This window comes from Meriones unguiculatus, chromosome 1, assembly GCF_030254825.1.
Source record: "Meriones unguiculatus strain TT.TT164.6M chromosome 1, Bangor_MerUng_6.1, whole genome shotgun sequence".
NCBI classification, from domain to species: Eukaryota; Metazoa; Chordata; class Mammalia; order Rodentia; family Muridae; genus Meriones; species Meriones unguiculatus.
Window position 1 is genome coordinate 25447402 of NC_083349.1, and position 22038 is coordinate 25469439.

The 22038-nt window shown below is 53.1% G+C and overlaps 1 protein-coding gene across 29 annotated transcripts in view; it reads left to right on the forward strand.

Moving 5' to 3' along the window:
* Positions 1-22038, forward strand: part of Nrxn2 (neurexin 2) — a 110611-nt gene that overhangs the window by 20860 nt on the left and 67713 nt on the right. For 15 of the 29 annotated variants that reach the window (XM_060385369.1, XM_060385388.1, XM_060385372.1 and 12 more), the window contains exons 3-6: positions 3722-3739; positions 8306-8335; positions 10569-10640; positions 14944-15245. In XM_060385369.1, coding sequence (XP_060241352.1) covers positions 3722-3739; positions 8306-8335; positions 10569-10640; positions 14944-15245 — 422 coding nt within the window. The remainder of the gene's footprint in view (positions 1-3721; positions 3740-8305; positions 8336-10568; positions 10641-14943; positions 15246-22038) is intronic. The other 14 variants (XM_021638482.2, XM_060385430.1, XM_060385435.1 and 11 more) reach the window with 5 other exon arrangements.

The following is a 22038-nucleotide window of genomic DNA, read 5'->3' on the forward strand; positions in this document are numbered from 1 at the left end:
TCAGTAGATACACATTGCAGAAGGCTTGAGATGTGGTCCAGGCCCTTAGGTGACATGTGGACATAAGCTGCAGGGTGAAAAGACTCAATGAAGGAAGATCACATCAGAGGCCTATTTAAGCTCCCTGCAGAACAGATAGGGGCCTTCCCTGTCCTTTCCTGATGGGGCATGGGGGGTTTTAGAAGGTGGAACCCACAGATCCTGGCGACAGGTGTGAAAGGGGGGAGGAGGGCTTTCTGGGTGTCTGGCCCGGTGAAGACAGGAGAGGGCTTAGGGAAAAGGGTTCTGGAGCCACCTCAGTCAGGTTGAGGTCAAGAAGCCTGTGAGAGAAAGGGGTGGGGTGGCCCTGACTGGCAAGTGGAGAATGGCGGTAGGGAACGGTTCGGGTGTGTCTCCTCAGAGAGAGGAGAGGCTCCACTGCTGAACACATGAGGCTCTCAGCCAGGCTGGTGTGCAGTGTGGCACGTGATGATTGGTGGTGGCCCTGGGTTAGATGGCATCTTGGGACACGTTTAGAGATCAAGAGTTGTAGGTTGAAAACAGGGTCTTTGCCCTAAGGTGAACTGTGGGTGAGGAGAACAGAGAGATGTGGCCAAGGGACAGGGAGGTAGATGGGATGGCCAGTGAGGGACGCAGACAGCATGGAGCAGATGAAGGGAAGATGTGTGCTCTCTCTCTGGGGCTCGCTGGCTTCACGTTTTTTGAGCATGCCTTAAAAGATTATTCTTTTTTTAAAAAAAATATTTATTTTTATGTGCATTGGTGTTTGCCTGTATGTATATCCGGGTGAGGGTGTTAGAGCTTGGAGTTACAGACAGTTGTGAACTGCCATGTAGGTGCCGGAAATTGAACCTAGGGTCCTCTGAAAAAGCCGTCAGTGCTGTTAACTGCCGAGTCATCTCTCCAGGCCCCAAGACTATTCTTTTAAAAAATAAATATTTATTTTATCTTATGTGTACATATGTGTTCCTGAGGACGGGTATTTGTACCACATGATGGGGCGACAGAGAGGTTAGGGAAGGGCATCAGGTCCCCTGGACCTGGAGCTGTAGGTGGTTGTGAGCCATGTGGGTGCTGGGAACAGAACCTGAGTGTCCTGTGAGAGCAGTAAGCGCTCCTAACCATTGGTCCACTTCCCCAGCCCGTTAAAAACGTTAAATTCTGCGCTTCTGTGTGTCTGTGTATGAGTGTGTACAAGTGAGTGCAGCCATCCAAGGAGGCCAGAGGCATCTGATCACTTAGCAGCTGGAGTTACGGGTGGCTGGGAGCTGCCCGCGTGGGCTCCCGTGGAGGGTCCTCTGGATGAGCGGCAAGCGCTCTCAGTCCCTGAGCTGTCTCTCCAGCCTGGAAATACCTTTTGAAATATCTGCTAAGTGGGATTATCAGAACGATTCATTTGCACAGGTGCTGGTGGCTTGGGGCCGGCCAGGGCCTTGACATGCTAGGACCGGAGAGTTCCAGCACGGTAGTTCTCAGAGAACCTGAGGCTTTTCTCGGGGTCACTTTAAGCTCCCTCATAACTGTGATGGGGTTCAGCAGCTGCAGGAAAATCGGGGTCTGTACGGCTTTGGGGTGTATCGGTCACGCGGAAGCGTCTCTGTTGTGTGCTGTAGAGTGCGTGTGTAACCTGGGGGCTTTCGGGCTAGTCGAGAACGAGGTGGGTAGGCGGCAAGATGGCCGTGTTCGCTGGGGGCCGGTGGGGATGTGGGAGGCTCCATCAGGAATAACATGCATTAGGTTGACGTGCGGGTGTTGGTGTTTGCACTCAACCTCTGCGTGTGCACCAGTGGGTGGTAGGGCGTACCGAAAGTAGCAAGGTTTGTTTTTGCAGTAGCATGCCCCGCCCCCGACCAAGAATACACAAACAAACCCCACAGAATGTGCTTGTGGAAGGGAGGAGACGGCCTGTATGCAAGGGTGCGGATCCGTGTCTGTCTCAGGAGCTGCATGTGTGTCTGTCCTTGAGGGTTTGTGTGTTTGTAGGTTGGAAAGTCTCTCTCTTCCTCCTTTGGCCCCGTCTACCAGGTCCTCAGGGAATGGAAGTGTGATGGGTGTTTAGACGGGAGCACCTCGGTCCTCTTGCAAAGCCTGCTTGAGGAGCTGTGGCTTAGCTCAAGGACCTGCCCCATCTGCCTTCCCCCTTTCCCCTTAGGTGTACCCCAAGGTCCAGGTGGGGCCTACTTAATAGATGAGGCTGATCGTCCATGGGGTGCATCCCAATCTAGAGGTCCTCAGAGAGCCCTCTGATTTTGCCTGAACATAGGTAACCATCCATCTGGAGGGTGTTTTGCTTCATCCAACCCTTTGGAGGGCGTTCTGGCTCATTTGGGAGGTGGAAACAGAAGGATCAAGACCTTAGGGCTAGCCTTGACCAACCTGGCCTGTCCACTATTTTGACACAAACAAGCAAACAAATAAATATGCAAACCCATTCTGGAGTTGAGGATGCGGCTCAGTTGGCAGAATGATTGTTTAACACTTAGAAAGCTTTGAATTTAGTACCTTGCAGTGCTTAAAGCTGAGTGTGATGGTGTGTGCCTGCCGTCCCCCGGCCCTAAGGCGCAGGAAGGTAACCCTAGTCAGACTGCACAGGAAGTTCCAGGTCAGCTTGGACTGTAGACTTAGACTGTGAAACACTCTTCAAAAAAACGAAAACAAACAGAGCCAGGTGTTGTGGCACACACCGTTAAGCCCAGCACTCGGGAGGCAGAGGCAGGAAGAAAGGCGGGTCTCCCAAAGTTCAAGGATGGCCTGGTCTACAAAGCGAGACCAGAACAGCCAGGGCTACACAGTGAAACCCTGTCTTGAAATGCACCCCCCCCCAAAAAAAAAAAAAAAGCCAACAGAATGAAGATGTTTCTTCAGATTGTAGAGGCAGAGCCAGGCCAGAAGGGGCTCAGGAGAGTGTGCTGTCCACCCTCTCACCAGTATAGTTGGGGTGTAGAGAGGTTGAGTGGCTCAGATGGGCAGTTTGGGGCAGAATCGTGTTTTACTGGGTCAGACCCAGGGCCTGGCCTGTGTCACAGAACTATGTTCCGACCCCGTGTGGATGCCTTTTCTTTCCTGAGTGGGCAGTGGGCTGTGGGGCGGTCAGATCCTTGAGCGTGAACACTTTGAAGGGTGGGCTGTGTAAGAGCTAGATGCAGGAGTGGATTGGTCGGTGCCTATGTGTGTCAGTGTGTCACGGAGTCTGAGTGTGCGCCGGCGAGCCCGGTGAGACAGTCTCTGGTGTGAGCCTGTCCCCATCTGTCTCTGAGCTGCAGTGGAATGAATGCAAGGGAGGAGCCTGCCTCAGGGAAGCCTGGCTGCTGGCTGCTGGCTGCTGGCTGCTGGCTGCTGGCTGCTGGCTGCTCGTCGCTCTGCTTGCCGCCCTGCTTCCTGTCTCTGTGTGATCGTGGGCAGTCACGGCCCTGCTCTGGGCCTCAATTTCCTGGTATAACAGGATCTGGTGTAAAACGCAGAGATCCCTCCCAGATCTCCCAGACGGGCTGACTCTGGGAGGACTCATTCAGGGGAAAGTGTGGTCACAGCCCAATCCTGAGCAAAGCTGTTCCCTGAGATTTGGGGCTTCTAGGTTGGGTTATCAATGTCAAGGCCGCCTTGGTGGACTTGGGGACCTGGAGCCCCTTGGTCCTTAAAGCACCTGCCTATGGCACATTTGCTAACAGGTTTCCTTTCTCTTCTCTCCCTGCTCCCCTTCTCTGAACTTGGCTGATTGTAGAGGAGCATCCTATGGAAGGTGAGTGGAACCTCCGTGATCATTAGGGTAACTCGCATTTCCCCGTGGGATCAATTTGTAGGGGAGCTGTTGGCCACGCAACAGCTCCCTGCCTGCAGGGTCCCCAGGGGGAAGCATGTCTGGGATCTTTTCCATTGGAGTGCCTTTTCCTGGGCCTCTTTGCTCATTGACAGGGAAGCTGCTGGGTGCAGGGCAGGCCCTTCTCCTTTCCCACGATGCTCTATGCTGTCCCAGCCTTCTTCCTTGCCGTGAAGGGAAGAGGGTCTCTGGGAAGAGATGATGAGTGGGGGAGAGAAACAGAGATGATAGTGTTGGAAGTGCCCAGAAGTGAGTAGGTAGACACTGTTTGGCCCAGCTTAGGAAGTGTATAGTGACCATGTACAGAAGAGAGTAGGGGGTGGTAGGTTTGGCTGTTGGCCCGGAGCCTGTGCTGGAGAGAATTCATACCTCTGCTGCAAAGCCCCTGAGAGTGTGGTCGAAAGGACAGGCAGGGTGGGGTCTGTCCCGTGGTGGGGGTGTGTGGGCAGGGCCAGCTCTTCTACTCTGCTATAGCTGCCCACGGCTTGAGGAAGAGGGCAGCTTCTCCGCTCACCCCAGTCCCAGGGCGAGGGTGGGAGTGGGCTTCTCTTCCATCTCTGTCCATCCTCTTCCCGCCTTCTGTTCCGGCTGCCTCTCTCTCTGGTCTTTGTCTTTGCCTCTTTCTCCAGGGCTCTGTCTGTGGACCTCTCTCTGTCCCTGTCCTTCCCCAGATTCTCTGGGTTCTACCGTTCTTAGAAACGTCCCCTCTAGCTTTGCTTTTCCCTCTGTTTCTTTTCCTTCTTTTGGGGGGACTAAGATTGAAGATAGGGTGGTCCACATTTGGAGGCTGGATTGAAGTCGATCTTACAGGTCATCACAGTGAAGCTGGCAAAATAATTATGAGGAAAGGCCACCTCCTGGTCACCACCCTGCTTTACAGTCCCTTGTCCTGGGAAGCCAGTATGTAGGACTCTCTGGAACCCCTGGGCCTGGCCCCTTTGGGAGGAGCACAGAGACACCAAGGATGTGGGAGTCCCAGGAAGGGCAGTGAGGGCTGTAGTCCTGGCTATGAGTGGAGGCCGTTTTCACTGTGGTATCCACAGCTTGCCCTGGCTCTCTGTGTTTCTTCTCTTTGGGGCTCCTCAGGTGTCCTGGTCCCAGCAGGCCAGGCCCTGGGTCTGTATCTGCTGTGTGTGTGTGTGCACACATCCATGTGGCTTGGCTGTCTGTGTGGGCGTGCTGGGTACCCGCTTGTTTTGTCCGTGGAGTAGCGTATGTCCATGTGTCTCTGGAGGAGAGACTGGGGCTTTGTGTGTCTGCATCTCTGTTTGCATCTCTGTGTGTCACTGTTTACCTTTGTGTGCATGTGAGAGAGAAGGAGAGAGCCTTCTGAGGGCTGGAGATAAGATTTAGCGTGGGTCTGACTTTTACTTGCTCTTGATGTCATGTCTCCTCTGGAACAAAGGGAGAGATGGATGGAGGAAGAGAGAGAAGAAAGGGGAGAGAAGCGGCAGGAGGAAGAAGGAGGGAGAGGAGCAAGAGGTGGGATTTAAAAAAAAACCCAACCAGAGCAACAATAACACTGTAGGGAGTAAGAGCAAAAAGGAGAGGAACATACCAGGCAAGGCCCAGCTGAGAGAGAAGAGAAGGGGGCTGCGGAGAAGTGGCTTGGAGCAGGGAGAGGAAAGGGGGATAAAGACAAGAAGAGAAGCTGGGCTTTGCGGACATGGGAATGGGGTGCCCTCGTGACCTGCTGGTTTAGATGTGGGCCTGAATGTCAGCAGTAGTGCAGGGTGTGTGTGTGTGTGTGTGTGTGTGTGTGTGTGTGTGTGTGTGTCTGTGTCTGCACAGGCAGGAATGTAATCCCTTTGTGTGTCCCTGTGCATGTCTGTCTGTGTCTCTTATTTTTGCTTTCTTTTTCTTTTTCATGGCTGTCATTCTGGGCTCTTGAGTATGAGTCAAGGGTTAGACACTGCAAGTGGGTTCAGCTGGACCTCCCTGAGGTCCCTCTTCAGATCTCTCAGGGGTCCTCTGTGCCTCCTTTCTCTATCCCTCCGTGATGGGCTGCTGGGCCTGAGGCCTAGCTTCCTCCAGGAACCCAGCCATCCTGCTCTGTGGTGCTCTGCGCACCTCCTCTTTCTCCCTAGTCTCTTACAGGCAGGGAGAGGAGACCCAGATTAGCCAAATAGAGTACCCCAGGAAGGACCTTTGGCAGTGTCATCCATCACTGTCAGCCTGTGGGAGGAGTGTGAGAAGGGGGAGGAGGGGAAGATGCCACAGGTAGATTTGGGGGAGAGAGCACCACAGGGGTACTGTGGCCAGGACAAGGAGCAAGCTGGAGATTGGGGTGGGAGAGGAGGCAGGTTGTAGGGAGGGATCCCTCCGTCATCCGGTCATCTGAGGATGAGCCAGGGGTAGGCAGGAATGGGTCTCCCCTCACCAAGATGGCTGGTGCTGTCACGCCTGAAGGAGCTGAGCAGCTGGTTGCCTTGGTGACAGAGGGAGAGTGCCGCATGCTAATGAGGCTGGCAGAGAGCTGGGCAGCAGAAGGGTCTTGAGGCTTCACCCAGCACTAGTCAGGCCTAAGGGGCTGTAGGTGGTGGTGGGGCAGAGGACAAGAAGGTGAATCCATGGGGCCTCAGATTCTGGGCTGAGGGCAGCAGAAGCCTGGATATCTAAGAGTGGGCCCTTGGGGCAAGGCTGCTGCTGACAGACAGAGTCAGAGGAGGGTTTGGGGTCTGGGGCCTGAGTTTTAGAAGAAGGTGCTGGAATTTTGTGAGGAAAGAGTGAATGGGCAGGGTAGGGGCTATTTGGAGCAAGGAATAAAAAGACAGCCTAAATGATGGAGCCCCTACCAGTGCTTTGAATAAACCCTGTGTTCTCCTGAGAACTAGTTTGTCCTGGTGCTGTCTCCGGTTGCTGTGGCCTCCTCTCTCAAGCTAGCCTCAGACCTAGAAGTGAAAAATAAACGAATGAGACACTGAGACGGAGAGGGAGGTACCAGGAGCCATTTGGCTATGTCTTCCCCAGGGTCCAAGCCTTTGCCCTCCTGGACCCTTCCCGGCCTCTTCACTGCTTTCTGGGTGTTAGGTATCCTGGTCCTCGCTATGTCCCAGAGATACTCGCAACACTTTAGTCTCCATGAATCCATACTGGCTTTAGTTTCCATCCCAAGTTCTAGCATCTCATGCCACGGGAGGTGGGGTGGTTTTCCTGACAGCAAAGCTGTTCCTCCGTCGCCCTCTTGGCCGGACCCCACAGCAGAGAGGTAGGGCTGTGGTCAGGTGGGGAGCTGGGGTTTGGTAGGGATAGTTGGTGATCTCAGGGAGCCCAGGGGAATCAGTTCTGTTGCTAGCCTGGAAGTGTCAGCCTCTCTGGGGTCTGGGGTCCTAGTGTGGTTCATCCTGGACTGACTCAGGCTAAAGAGGGTTACTTCAGATTAGAGTCAACAGGGCTTGGCCACTGGGCTAAATTGTCCTCAGCAAGGGCCTGGCCAGGGAAGGGGGACCCAGAGGGCATTTAGGCATGAGGTGTTTGGATCTTGCCGAGTACTTGGCCTCCTGCCCAGGGGTCTTGGCTGTCCTAGCTGGACCTTGTTGTCCAAAGGCACTTTCTAGATCCCCAGATTCTGGAAGAATCACACCATCTTTTGCTCCCGGGTTTTCATAGACTCAGTTTCCTTCTTTCAGCTTCCTTGGTTCCCCAGAACCCTGGTGTTGTCTTGGAACCCGCTCTCTCTATGGGTGGCTGGGATGGGCAGCTGGAAGGATTAGAGCTGAGAGGAGGCCTTTGTAAGCCCCAGTGTGGTTTCCTTTAAGACTCAGATTCCTATAGTTCCCACTTTCCCCCAAGCTCATGCAGATCCCTGGTGCGTGTGCGTGCGTGCGTGCGTGCGTGTGTGTGTGTGTGTGTGTGTGTGTGTGTTGTGGGGGGAGGTGGTTGGAGGCCCTTTGCCCACTCAATTTCACTTTAACAGGACACTCTCTTTCTCTCCAGGTGGCTTTGATTTTTGTGTTGTGTTTTATTTTCTCCTCCATCTGAATTGTTTTTTTCTCGTTGACCGTTTTTTTTTTTTCTTTCCACCTCCTGGAAGAAAAAAAAAAAAGAAAAAAGAAAAAAAGAAAAAGGAAAAAGCAGCCCCCCAGCACCATGCTTCCCCTCCTTTTCCTTTTTTTTTTTTTTTTCCGGCAAGAAGAAAAAAAAATAAGAAACCAAAAAATTCTCTTCCTCCCCTGCAGCAACCCCTGCCCTGTCTCCTCCGGCTCACACCTCTCACTCACCCCTCTGCCACCCAATGTCTCTTTCTCCCTTTTCCCTTCCCTCTACCCTCTGTTTCTGCATCGGGCCCCTTCCCTCAGCTCCTGGGCTGGGGGCTCTCCCCCCGATGTCTGTCACAAGTTAAAAAGGGTTTTTAAATTGTGGCAGCAATAACTTTCCCTCCCTTCTCTCTGGCTGATTTTGATGACTCGTGTTTTCTTTGTTTCTTTCCTCTTTTCTTTCCTTCTTTTCTCCTTTTCTTTCTCTCTTTCTCTCCTTCCCCTTTCCAAGGTCCGGCTCACCTGACGTTAAACAGCGAAGGTATGGTTTGAAGTTTTGGTTTGCTTTGGATTGGACTGGATCGCCCCAAACTGTGCCTGGCCTTTCTGTTTTCTCCCTTCCCTCCTTCTCCTTCGCCCCTCCTGCCTCCCTCCCTCCTTCCCTTCCCTCTTCCTCTGCCATTTCTTTATTTGTGTGGGGATGCCTGTGGGGGCGGGGCCGGTCCTCCCCTCTCCCCCCCTTCCCCTGGGTCCACTGTCCACCCTCATCTCACCTTGGTTTCTGACGTCGAGATGTGTGCTCTCCTGCCCTTGTCTCCAGTCTCCTTTCACCTTTTTAAATTTCCATTTTCCTGGTGGTATATCTTGCTTTGTTTTTTTTTTTTTTCTTTCTCATGGTGGTGTTTGATTTATTTCCACTCATTCTGATCACTCTTTCTTTTCTATGAATGCAAGTAAAAAAAAAAAGGAAAGGGCCTGGGTCGCAGAAAGGATATGAGGCAGCCACATTCCTCTTCCCTTGCTGCTGTGGAAGACACCCCATTTAATTTCTGTCCCTAGAATGGGTTGAAATGGGAAGATATGGGGGCTGGAGGTGTAGGACCCTCCCTTTCTATAATGCCCCACCCTCTGCCTTTTCCTTCGTTATCTTTTGAGTATCTGTTATCTCTATCTGACAGATGGCAGTATATCAGAGACAAATGACTATCTATTGTGATTACATAGACTTACTAGGTGGCATGATAGCCCTACAAAGTGGCATGGCTGGGACTTGTCCTTTAGCTTGAGCCTACCCTTGGCTGAGTCCCTCCCAGCAGCCAAAACGCCAGCGTTGGGGCTGGGGCTTTAGCTCAGCGGTAGACTGTAGTCTCAGTACTGCAGGGGTAGAGGAACCCTGGCATTAAGCAACCTGGAGGCGAATGGCTGGTCCCTTCCGGTTCCGGCCTCTCTGCCATCCCTGTTACCCACCTCTGTGAGTACCTTGGGCTCTGCTGTACTTGCCCGAGAGACAGAGTTGAGTATTTAACTCTGAGCGGAGAGATGGTGGGACCACATCTAGGCTCGCAAGATCTGAAATTTGGGATGGATTTAGGTCTGAGAAGCGAGGGCCTGGGATTTGTGTAGGCATGGGGAATTGTGGCCAGAAGTAAGGAGGAGGAAGTCCCATACAGGGAAGTAGGGGAAGGGTCCAGGCTGAGTCACTCATATCCTTCTTGCCTTTAAATCCTTGGTTTGGGGAGTACTGGCTGTGACTCACCTCAGGCATTGGGCACGTTTTCTTGAAGGGTCCCAGAGATACTTCCCCTCCTCCAGAAGTTTCTGCAGCTCAACTGTTTATCTAGTCTTAGTTCTGGGACTGGGAACCAGAGATGGAGGAAGAACCCAGAAAGGAATTTCTCCTTCTATCCCCGAATTCTCCTCATCCTGTGGGTCTAGCAGTAGGCTTGGTTGCCTGCGAGCCAGGCACCAGAGAGCATGAGTTCATTGGCAAGGATGGGTGCAGCTCAAGCCAGCGTGGAGCCCAGACATGGCAACCTGTGCCTCTGGGGCATTGGAGCTGGGCTCTGTGTGGTGGTGAACAGGGGGACGAGACTGAGAACTGATACCTGAGTAAGATTTCCCTATATATCTGGTGAGCCCTACCTAGCCAGCACCTACCTCCTTGGCTGAGCACAGCTCTTCTGTGAGTGAAGGACAGACAAACCTGGGAAGCCCCATAGTCTAAGTGGAGATTGTTGGAGCACCCACCGTGGTCACTGAAGCACTTATAGGTGGCCCATGAGAGGACAGGCACAGAACAGGGAGGACTTTGGTACCTGAATTGAGGCAACAAAGGTGCCAGGCAAAAGCAGGTTGACAAGAATATTGTCTAGCCCAGCAGAGACGTGAGCAGAGATACCCAGTGAGGGAGGAACATGAGCCCCAGGGTCGTGGTAGAGCTCCCACAGGGAGAAGGGGAAGCTTGGGCACAGATGGTCAGGACCTTGGTCCCCAGGACTGCCCCTCTCCCCCACTTGGGCTCCTTACCCCAGACAAAGGGTAGACATCGGTGGTCAGAAGTCTGACAGGGTATTGGGGGCTGATGGCCTTTGAACTATCACATGGCTCCTTCTCAAGACATCTTGAAGGCCAGGGAGTCCCCAGAGAAGCTCTCCTCCCTCACCCATGCCTACAAGCAGCACCTTTGTCCTGGATAGGGTCTTCCATCACCTCAAGACTGGGATGGGACTGGCTGCAAAGCCCCTGTGCCTGACTCCCCAATTCTGCTTCTCCAGTAGGGTCCTTACTGTTCTCCGAGGGGGGGGCCGGGAGAGGAGGAGCCGGCGATGTGCACCAGCCGACAAAAGGTCAGTGATTCCACAGTCCCCAGACAGCCCAGCCCTTGCCCTGATGTAGGCTAAGTGCATTCTGGGAGGCAGAGGAGTCTAAGGTGCCCCCGTGCCTTGCCTCCAGGCCTGCAGCAGGCCTGCATCCTACCACCATTCCCAGGGGCATCGTTCCACGCCCTCCTGTGAAGGACCACAACCTCCATCTCTGTCCGAAAGCTCAGGTGTCCTGATGGCGTTCCAGAATGCAGATGCTCTTTTCCATGGCGGTGGTCAGGCCTATCTCTGGAAGGTGTTGCCGTGGTGGAGTGACAGGTGGCAGGGTACCATCACATTCTAGAAGCCTGCTAGGCACCTGACCTGGGGGAAACTGGTGGTAGCATCTGTTATCTGTGTGTGTCACCTATATTGTCCCTGAGAGCCACAATGGCATTTAGTGACAGGCATCGTTGCTTTCATTTTACAGGTGGGGGAGCAGTCAAAGCTCTAGAGGCCAGCAGGGGCCCCTTAGAGTCTCAGGGCCCGGGGACTCCAGCTCCCATTTTAGGGCAGAGGCTACTTCTCTCAGGATTCTTTGTGCTGAGAAACGAACAGGCCATTCTGACAACTCTCAGCACTCTGTATTCAGGCCAAAGCCTCATGCTGTCACCTCCACCCTTGTCTGCCTAGGCTTGTGCCACCCCAAGCCCTGCTCCGGCTCCTTGCTCTCTCTTACAGGCAGGTCTTGGAGAAAGCAGTCTGTCTGACTTTGCTGGTGATCTCCCTGAACTCCGGGGACAACCTGGGTACTTCCAGGAGCTCCCTTTGTCTACACCTCCTTTGAATCAGTCATACCGCTATCTGTTTGCTGCCCCTCCTGGTCCTGAGCTCCCTGAGGACAGGATTCTCATTGTCTCTCTCCATGCTCGGCACAGCCCTTGACATATATGTAGGCATGAGCTCAGCCCATGTCATTAACTGACTGATTAATTTTGATAGGGCCTCAGTATGTAGACTGGGCTGGCCTTAGGCTCAATGAAATACTTCAGCCCTGCCTTCCGAGTGTCGGGATTAAAGGTGTGCTGCACCACACCTGGCCCGCCGATGGCCGCCACAGCAGCGACAAACCATGGTCCGTGTGAGTGCACGGAAACTGCAGACTTTGTTCAGAGCATTTCTTTCTTCCCTGATGGAAGGGAGAGCGTGTGGACCTCCACAAAGTCACATCCCCGGGCAGAGTCACACACAGACTATGGCCTGTCCCATCCATCGTCACTGTAGCTTCCTATGGCCACCTGGGAGGTAGGCTGATGGTGGTTCCTTTATTTCCCCTCCAGAGGAGAGAGCTAGGCTTGGAGCTGCTGTAGTTTGGCCAAGGTCACAGAGCTAGTTGGCGGAGCCAGCGCCAGCGCCCAAGTCTCCTTTCTCACATCACATTTCCTCCCAAGGGAGCTGTACAAGATGTTCCTAGGCAGTAAGTGCCAAATGAGCAGAACACACAGCTGTAGCTCCCCGGAGCCAGGAGGGCCAGAGGGGCTGGAGATCTTCCCAGAGGAGGCCTTTGAGCTGGTCTGCAAAGGGGGCAGCTGTGTCCCTGCCTTTCATGGCACTTAGAAACCCCGTCAGTTCTGGCCACATTCAGCTTTGTTGGGAACACTTGTGAAGCCACAGACTCCCTGACGCAGAAGCAAACAAGTATTGGCAGTGACTCCCTTCCTACACCAGGAGCTCTTAAGAGTTGTAATTTCTCACATGCTGATGGGAGTTGTAGTCTCTGACGGTAGCCTGCATGGGTGATGGAGCAAAGCGCCCCCTGGTGCTTTGCTCCCAGATGCAGCTGGTACTCTGAGGCGCTTCTGACCACACTACACATTTTGATCCCCATGAGGGACCCTGAGGGCCTACCTCTCTCCTTCAGAGTTCTCTCAGTGTCTCTTTCATTCTCTTACTCTTTCCCTCTCTTCAGTGTTCTTGCTGTGATCGTCCACCTGCCTTCCACGCCTCTGCTTAAATGCATTCAGGCTTCCTTAGACAGCTAAATGTCTTTCCATTTCTGGGCCAAGAGGACTGGGGTCCAGTCAGCTCAGGCTTGCAGCCATAGCTGGCTTTGCCTCCTCCCCTGGGTCCACCTGAGAAGTCCAGGAATGGCCTCATTTCTGTTCTTCGCCTTGGCAGCCATAGTCCAGCTTCAGCTCCACCTCCCTCCTTTTTCTCCGACTTCTTTTGTTTGGTCCCAGTCACTTTTTCAGGTGGCTGCCTTATTTTCCTTTCCTTCTGTCTGGATCGCTGCAGTGTTATTCGCTTTGACCGTGGTGAAGGTGAAGGTGAAGGAAGGGAGGTCTTGCTTCTGGGTGGGGCTAACAGTACGGGTTGTAAAACCAAGGTCAAACGCATTCCCTTTACTGGTCCTTGAGCCCCCTGGCTCTGTCTGTGTCTGAGCAGCAGGCCTGGTTGCTATGGAAACAATAAAGCCCCAGAAAGCCTTGGCTTTAGTTCCCCGGAGGTCCCTGTCCCTTTTCTGTACTGGCTGGCCCTCCTCCTCACCTGTCCCCTCAGGGCTCCTACCTGTCCTTTATCGATACAGTTCCATGTGGCCCCTCTCTCCCTTACAGCCCTCTCCATCTCTCTCCCATCCCACGGAAGGTCCGTCTTTGTCCCATTCCACACCGAGCTCCCCACATCACCATCAAACCCGTCCTTGTCTCTGCTGGTTGCCTCACCTTTGCTTCTGGTCCCCTAAATAGACAGAGGGAGGGATTCAGATTGTCCCAGCGTGGCCCGTGCCCTGCCCCCCTCAGCTTGCTGCCCTGTGGCCTCAGGACACAAGACCTTGCCAGCTGCAGTGAGGGCTATGCCAGGCACTGGGGCAGCAGCTGGTGCCTTGGCATCCGGATGCAGAGGGGGCAGAGTGTGGGCAGCCTGCCTGGAGGAAAGAGGCAGGCTGTGTGCTGGGGAAGAGTTCTGCAGAATCCGCAATGAGAGACCCCCCCCCCCTTCACACATGAGACTGCTGCCTAGCCCTGCCACGAGGGGAGGGGGGTGCCTTGTGGCCCTGTGTGGCCATCGCACAGAGCCTGCTCTTCCCTGGGCCTCAAGAACATCTGCGCAGAAGCTCAGACGGTTCAGTCTTTGCTTAAAGACCCGCATGACACAGTTCTGTGTGCCCCTTATTCACCTAGGGAGGTAGCAGGATCCGTATTCACTCACAGGGGGACAGAGGTCACGGCCTGGGTGCAGGGCATTTAGTCTCCTGATTTGCGGTCCTCTGCCCTGTGCTTGTGCCCTGGTGCCTGAAGTTCAGGGGCTGGACCTCAACCCTGTTCCCTGTCATGGTCTTCTTTCTTGCCGTCCACCTGTAGCCCACCAACAATCCTCATGGCCCTTCCATGAATTATGGCTTTCCACCTAAAGAGTGCCAGTAAAAATGACCTTCGGCTGAGTACTGTGTCCGTGTGTTCACACACGCACACGCACACGAGGGCTGGGTGGTATGTCTGTGTTTACACAGACATAAACACACGCTTACACATGTGTAGACAGGTCTTGAATATCCATAGCGCTAACACATGAGATTCAGGCCCTTCCCAGTCACTCGTTTGGCATCTATGGGTCATACAGCTGGCACTGGGGGGCTTCTTAGGTTGGAGGAGAAAGCTGGGGGAGGAGGGAGAGTTGGCATGATGAGCCATGTAAATGCGGCACGGTGGCCCTGGTGCATATTTCCTGTCACTTGCATTGCCTTCCCACGTGTCTTCTCCCTGTCCCTCTCTGCACCATGGTTTCCCAGTCTTCTCTGTGCAGGGCTATACAACAGAACTGCTGGGCTTTTCACTGCCGGCGAGGCCTGAAATTGTTCCTGTCCTTGGGTACTGAGAATAGCTATGACCAAAGAAGAGGCGAGGGGAGAGGTGGGCTGCCCAGGAGAGCCTTGGCGTTGCAGTCCTAGAGAGGCACGCCCAAGGGGAAGCCTGGCAGAGCCTCTTATTTCTCCCCCACATGCCTTTGTTCCGGGGTGGACGAGGCTGAGAGGGTTGGTAGGGAGTAGACGGTGGAGCCTGTGGCTTTGTCTGGCCCTGTGGCAGCTTAATTGTCAGCTGTCAGTGTGAGAGCCACTTAGCTGCCTCCTGCTTTCGAAACGGACCCGGGGGAAGTTGACTTTTGATAGCAAAGACAGCAGGGTCCACGTTGGCAGGATGTAGGAGGGGAAGAGGGCCTAAGTTTAGAGTTGGGACCACAGGACTCCAGCATCCAGGACCCGCGCTTGGGTTGCTGGAGGTGAAGGGGGAGGCTCTGGCGTACCCCACCCACTCAGCCTTCTCCCATTTTCCCAAACCATGGCGTCCAGGCAAGGAGGAATTTGTGGCAACCTTCAAGGGCAATGAGTTCTTCTGCTACGACCTGTCACACAACCCGATCCAGAGCAGCACTGACGAGATCACACTGGCCTTCCGCACCCTGCAGCGTAACGGGCTGATGCTGCACACGGGCAAGTCGGCCGACTACGTCAACCTGTCCCTCAAGTCCGGGGCTGTCTGGCTGGTCATCAACCTAGGCTCGGGTGCCTTCGAGGCCCTTGTGGAACCCGTCAATGGCAAGTTCAACGACAACGCCTGGCACGACGTCCGGGTTACCCGAAACCTGCGCCAGGTAGGGGGGGCAGGAAGGAGGCCCGGGGTTAGCTGGAGAACAAAGGCATGTCTTGGGTTGGGGCGGGAGAGAGCAGGGCTGGGCAGTGAGGCGTGGTTTCCGAGAAGAAGAGCGGTTGGGGCTGGACGAACCTGAGGGGTGTGTGACCTCAGCTGTGTGACAGGCTTCTGAGACCTTATCAGCCGGGGAGGTGAGCTAGCAGGAGGCTCCAGGGCTGTCCCCCGGCAGAAGCCTGAGGGCTGGGCTGAGATGGGTGGGAGCAGCTAGGGTTTCGAAGCCTGGTGCCCAGGGATCAGGCGATGGGCAGGAGGGTGCTGCAGAGCTGCGGGGAGGGAGCTGCAGCCTGAATGAGGACCTAAGCGTGCTGTGGGGTGAGGCCCCGTAGGACGGGCAGCAGGACGCTGAGGAAAACAGATATGTGGGGCAGAGCAGATCTTCCCTCACTGGAGCTTTCCCAGGGCAGAGGCAGGGGTGCACTGATCGAGAATGGAGACAGCAAAGGGGTGAGGGAGTCAGAACCGGGACGGCACCTGGTCCTGCTTCTCTGGGAGTACTTGCTTTGTTTGAGGAAACCAGGCTTTCCTTGATGTCGATGTTTGCCTTCTGCTGGCCCCACCAGTCGGTGTGCGGGAGGGGTTGAGGAGGAGTCTGCATACAGGATGGCCCCTTCTCCACAGAGAGCGTCCTCTGTACTTTCAGACACTGCACGCGTCCTCTTAGGAGTGGTCCTCTTTAGCGCTCTCAGGGCCCCTCTGTGGTGGCTGCTGCACAGTAGGCTGTTTCTCTGGCCAAGCTTTGCTAGACAGGAGTCGTGTGGATCGTTTCCAGCCTTCGGAAGTCCCCGTGTTCAATCATGCTGACCTTTCTTCACTGTTGATTCCCCAGGGGCTCCTGTCTCCACTTCTCCACAATGAATTAATTCTCCGCTCGTTTACTCTGGGGTGGGGTGGAGAGGAGCCCGGTTCTTCGTTCTCTTGGGTCCTCGGTCCTGTAGTTAGTGGGCAGCAAGCTTCATCTCTCCATGGCTAAATGCAACCAAGAAAACCAAGCAGGCCTGCCATGGAGGATCCCAGGGCTCTGTGTCTGGTCTCTTTTTAGTGAATTGTCTTTGGACTTCCTGTTTCTAGTCGGGTGTTGGTTAACCTTCTGTTGTCATTCCTCTTCTCTTTTCTCCCACTGGAAGCCCCTCAGTGTGGCTCAAGATTCTGGCTGTCCTTCTGTCCTTCTTAGCCTGCTCATCACTGGGGGTGGGGGTGATCTGACGGAAATTCCCCTCTCTTAATACATCTCCCCTTGCTGAGACAATGGCATGACTAATTGCCGTGCTCTTTCTGGAAGCCTGCAGCTACAGAGGCCTCTTGCAGTCCCACACCACCGGTGCACCCCCTCTCAGTGCTCCCCCTCCTCTGTAGAGCGACATGTTTGTGGAATTACTCCTCCTCCATGCAGCTCCCCCCATTCCCCAGTCAGAGCGCCTCTTGAGTGTTACCTCATTGGAGCAATCGGTTGTGTTCCGTGCCTCTGTGTCGCACACATTGGGGGGGGGAGGGGGACTCAGGGAAGCTGCTTTTGGTGCCTTTTGCTCCCTTCTTACCCTCCCTGGGACTAGAGCTGTCACCTGCTGCTATCTTCTGCAAGCCACTGTAAGGCCATACTCTTCATCCACATGCCATCTGGCCAAAAAAAAATATGGCGAGCCATACTGGATACAGAGGGGAGAAGGGTGAGCTTCCTGCCCTCGCAGTGTTCATAAGCAGAACAGGAGCTGGGGAGATGGCTCAGTGGAAAAGAAATATACTGGTCACACGAGTGTTAGGGCCAGAGTCCAGATCCCCAGCTCCCTTGTAAAAGCTGGACAGTCAAGGTGGCCACCTGTAATCCCAGCACTTAGGAGCTCCAGGACAGTCTGACGAGCCAGAGTTGGCAAGCTCTGGGTTAGCGAGAGATTTTGTTCAAGCAAGGGGAGACTGGTTAAGGCAGCCATCCAGGAACATCCAGTGACAGCTTCAAGGCTCCACATGAGTTCACACATGTGTCATGTGCACTTATGCCTGCATGTGTGCCCACATATGTGAACATGCATATACACACATGCAATCAAAAAGATCGGAATAAGGCCAGGCACGTGCCCAGTGTATCACAGAGGCAACGATGGGAATTGGGAGGTTTCCAAGAGGAAGGAAAAGTCTGAGCCACCCTCATGTGACGTCACCACGCATGATCTCAGCACTCAGTGTATGGGCAGGTCATGTTGACCCAAAAGCAAGGGCAATGGGCTGCAGAGTGCTTAAAGACCTTGAGGGAGAGCCACCCTTACAAAGGACTTCTGGGGAATTTCTTTCACTCTAGATTTTAGTTTCTACCCATGGGTAAGAGGTGCAGGAACTGCGCTTGGAGAGTTATCCTTTGCTTAGCCCCAAGGCCATGCTCTGTAGTTGTGGCCTTCACATAGGGCCTAGTCACTGCCAAGGCCTTTATCTGCCTGTTTTTCTGAGACTTTCAAGAGTAACTTCTTTGTTCTTGTTGCTCTAGCAGTGTTTCTCACTCATTCACACTGTGCCAATGTCTGGAAGCCTTTTGGGTTGTCATAACTCAAGGTGCTACTGGCATCATGTGGGTAGAGGCCAGGATTTGAGTAATCACTACAGTTTGTAATACAGCACCACAACAGGAACCACCTGACCTCGAATGTCAGTGGCGCCTCTGGGAGATACCTTCCTTATTCATCCAAGTGTGTGGAGAGTCCAGATGACATCCCAGGATTTGAAGAATTCTGCTATAATAAACAGTGCTCTGCCTCCCCCAAGTCTTGTGGGTAGGGAGTAGGTCAGGGATTTAATGTAAGACATGCCATCAGCATGGGGGGTGTGTAGCTGAGTGACAGATGATGATTTAGCATGCCCAAGGCCATGGGTTCTGTCTTAATACCACGTGGGGAATAAAGGAAGCCTTACCGACAGGGCAGATGGATCCAGAGTATGGTGGCGTCTCCATTCTTTTCCTTGTGTGATGAGAGTGGCTGGGGATGTGGCTTTCTGGAATGACCTGCCCCTAAACCAGCTTCCATTAGTTATGGGAGTGGGTCAAAGGCAAGCTCCAAACACCTCTGGTTTAGGTGATCATCCCTGGAATCATGCAGTCCGGTTTTGGAACACAGCAGTTGGGAACAGCGGGATCTTGACGGACACAGCATGTTCTTTGTTTCTCCTTTTGAACTTAGCGCTTGAAGCTCTTGTGATAGGTGGTCCTCTTGGGGGATCATGGCAGGAACAACTGATTACCCCTGAGGACTCCCTAAAGTCTAGTTTTAGTCCTCATTCACCTTTCATACCTCCATATACTTCCCACGACCACATAAGAATATTCAAAACCATTTATCTTTAGCCAACACCAACTTGAAAGACAAGCTGGCTACCAAAACATCACATGGTGCTCCTCTTGCTCAGCTCAGACAGGGCCTTTTCTTAGTATAGACACTTTCAGAATCTCTGCTGGGTCCCAAGAATGAGGTTCTTCAAGGATGAATTCCCTGGGGATAGGGTCTGTAAGGATAGAATGACCCTGGATAGGATCCTCAAGGATGGAGTCTCCAAGGCTGTAGTCCTCAGAGAGGGCATCTTCAAGGATGGAGTCCTGGAAAATGGGGTCTTCGAGGACGGAGTTCTCAAGGATGTTATCTTCAAGGGTGGCCTCCTCAGGATGGGAACTTTAGGATGCACTGGGTGATACAGACTCCAGGGATGGAGCCCTGAAGGACAAGGTCCTCAAGGAAGGAGTCTTCAAGGATGCAGTCCTCCATGTGTGGACTCTCCAGGGATGAAGTCCCCATGCCCTCCTAGCGAAGCTCCCACCCGAGGATAGAGTCCTCGGGCCTTTGGAGTTCTGTTCTCTTGCATCCTACTCCCTGCAGCACGCAACCTGCCTTAGATCCTAGATGTGCGGCTTTCCAGACCCGTCTACCCCACCTTTCCCGGCTCTTCTCTTCCTTTCCACGGCTCTCCCAAGGAGACCACTCTCTGCTGCTGACATCCAAGAGCTGGGAGTTGACTCAGGTGGTTGTTAGACAAGTTATACAACCCCAGGGTTTCAGATCCCCTTAGGCGAGGTGGGACGGAGCTGCTGCTGACTAACTGATGTAGTCCATGTCTTAAGAAGCCGATTTGGGGTGCTTAGGCCTCTACCTCCCCTCCATCAACCCCCCAACCTTAAGTAGGGAGAGAGAGAAGGTTAGTGGGGAGAGGGGGCCCACGCCCCTTTACTGCTCCTGGCTAGTTAGGGTCATGGGGTTCTTTTAGGGCTCCACACCAATCTCCATCAACCGCAGATGCAGCCAGCAGTCTCCTGTGCCCCAAAGCATTTCTCTCTGTTTGCTTCAAACCGCCACACTGTCTCTGGTCTCTCCAAACCACTACATATGCCACACACCAACACAGAACGCCACACAGAACGCCACCCGGTCTCTCTCTTGGCCTCAGATTTATACTCTCAGAGTCCTAGACCACGCCCCTCTCCGTGCCACACATGGAAGCCGTTACCAGCTGGCACAAGCCACGATCTGCATGAGACAGTTAACAGGTGTGGACAAACTATAGCCCAACTAAACTCCCACGCTTGGGCTTAAAACAAAAGCATATTTACATAACGTACAAAGAAACCAAAGCTTCCATTACACTGCTTTGCTGTGCTGAGTCCAGGAAAACTTGGATTTTGGCCCTGTCATCACATCCTACCTGTGTATTATTAGTACTGTGTCCATTCTTCCTGTCCAGGTCTTAAGCAAATTGAGGGTTTAATACCAGCAACTATTGAACCTACTTAGTTGGTTTTCTAAGTTCTTTCCCTGATTCATCTGGTTTCCTTCAAGAAGGTTTTCTCTTTTATAGACACAGTATGGGGCCTTGCAGAAGCTGGCCAAGCATTCTATTACTGAGTTAAATACCCAGCCTGTTCATTTGGTCTCCTTCTTAAACCCAGTCGACCAGGAATGAGGACCCATGTCCAAATGAGCAGATCAGACTACTTCAGATGAGCACTGTCACTGTGTATGGTGGCACAGACCTGTAATTCTTGGAGTCTGGACGCTGAGGCAGGAGGGTTGCTATGTGTTGGAGACCAGCCTGGGCTATGTATGGAAACCCTGTTTCAAACAAAAAAACGATTCCGGAAATACCTTTTGTCTTCCTGAAAGAGGCTCTGATCTGCCTCTCGTGACTAGCATAGTTTGCTCTGATCCTGTACAGTGTCATCCTGTCAGGGTGTCTCTCAGACTTCACCAGAATATGTCTCCATGTTCAAGGACCTCATTTATCTTTTGTATCTCATCTAGGGTGCGTGTGTGTGTGAGAGAGAGAGAGACCGACAGACAGAGACAGACAGACAGACAGACAGACAGACAGGGTCTCATGTAGCTTTGGCTGGCCTCAAACTCACAGAGATCCACCTGCTTTAGTCGCCCAAGTGCTGGGACTAAAGGCCTGCACCACCACACCTGGCTTTACTGAATTTTTATAACAGTTCTGTGAATGGAGCTGTGACTCCCATTTTACTGATGAGAAAACTAAGAAATCCCCTCTGCAGAAGATAAGCTTGTGTGAGTCTGTCTGGATGGGAGTTAGGAGGCCTTGGAACTTGAAACCTGACTCAAAGCCTCACATCTTTGCCTCTGCAGGTGACTGGTGGCCTGTTATTCATGTACAGTGAACAGGAAGCCACTGTAGTCTTCTGGGCCCCTGACATTCTTGGACATTCTCAGATCTCAAGAGCATTTGAATGGTCTGAACCTCTTGACTTACAGCTTGAGGGAGTGAGCCTTTTCCTCTGTCCCAGGCTGCGCTTGTTCAGGCTCTCAGGCTGTCGTCAGCATAGACTTCTGCAGCTCACGCCTGCGGTCCTCTTGGCGTCTTTAGGGGACGGAGATGGGATGTAGTTTTCTCCTAAGTTGTTTAGCCCTGGTAAGTTCTCTTCCTGTAACGACTAACTCTTTTGTGACCTGTCTCAGTGCTGTTGTTTCTCGAGGGAATCCGGCGCTCTTGACAAATTAGTAGGAGGCCTGGGGTTTGAACTCATATATTTCCCCTCTCTGTCCTGGCTTTCACCTGCTGTTCTGGAACTTCTTTTGTGAATGCTGCTGCCTCCCCCCAACACTATTTTATTTTCCGTAACAACTTGGAACGGTTCTTGGGTTTTTAACTTGTAGTGTCCTTACACAGCCTTGCTCCACTGCGCAATGATATCCGACAACTCAGCCCTTTTGGGGTACCATCAGTTTGGCTATGCCGAGGTTGATTGTTCGCTGCTCTGACTAGCTGGCCTCTTCATTTCAGGACGGTCCTTCCAGCTGTCCGTGCAAGTCCTCTCGCCACAGGCTATCACCTTGCTCCAATCATTGCACCTGTGGCCAGACTCTCCTTGCTATATAGGCTGCTTCTCCATACCTAATAATTAATATTGGCTACTCGGCACTTCTACCATCTACATATCGAATTCTGTTAATTATATGAGTCCCTTGTTCATTGTCTTCATCAGTTACTCCTGTGACTACTGGTTCTAAGATCTGTTTAGCTCACAGATCTATCCCTAGAGCATCCCTCCCCCTCATCAGTCTCAATGCAGCTTAGCATTTAATGTATCCCTCCATCTCTGATACTCAATAAAGCTGCCTTGGTCCTCTCCAGGTGCTTTTGAAGTTGGATATTGCCTTTGGCAATGGGAGGGAGAAATGGAATATCGGTACACAGAGGCAGGGTCTTTAGAGGTCAGGGTAGAAGAATGTGGCTTAGAGTCCAGAGAAGAG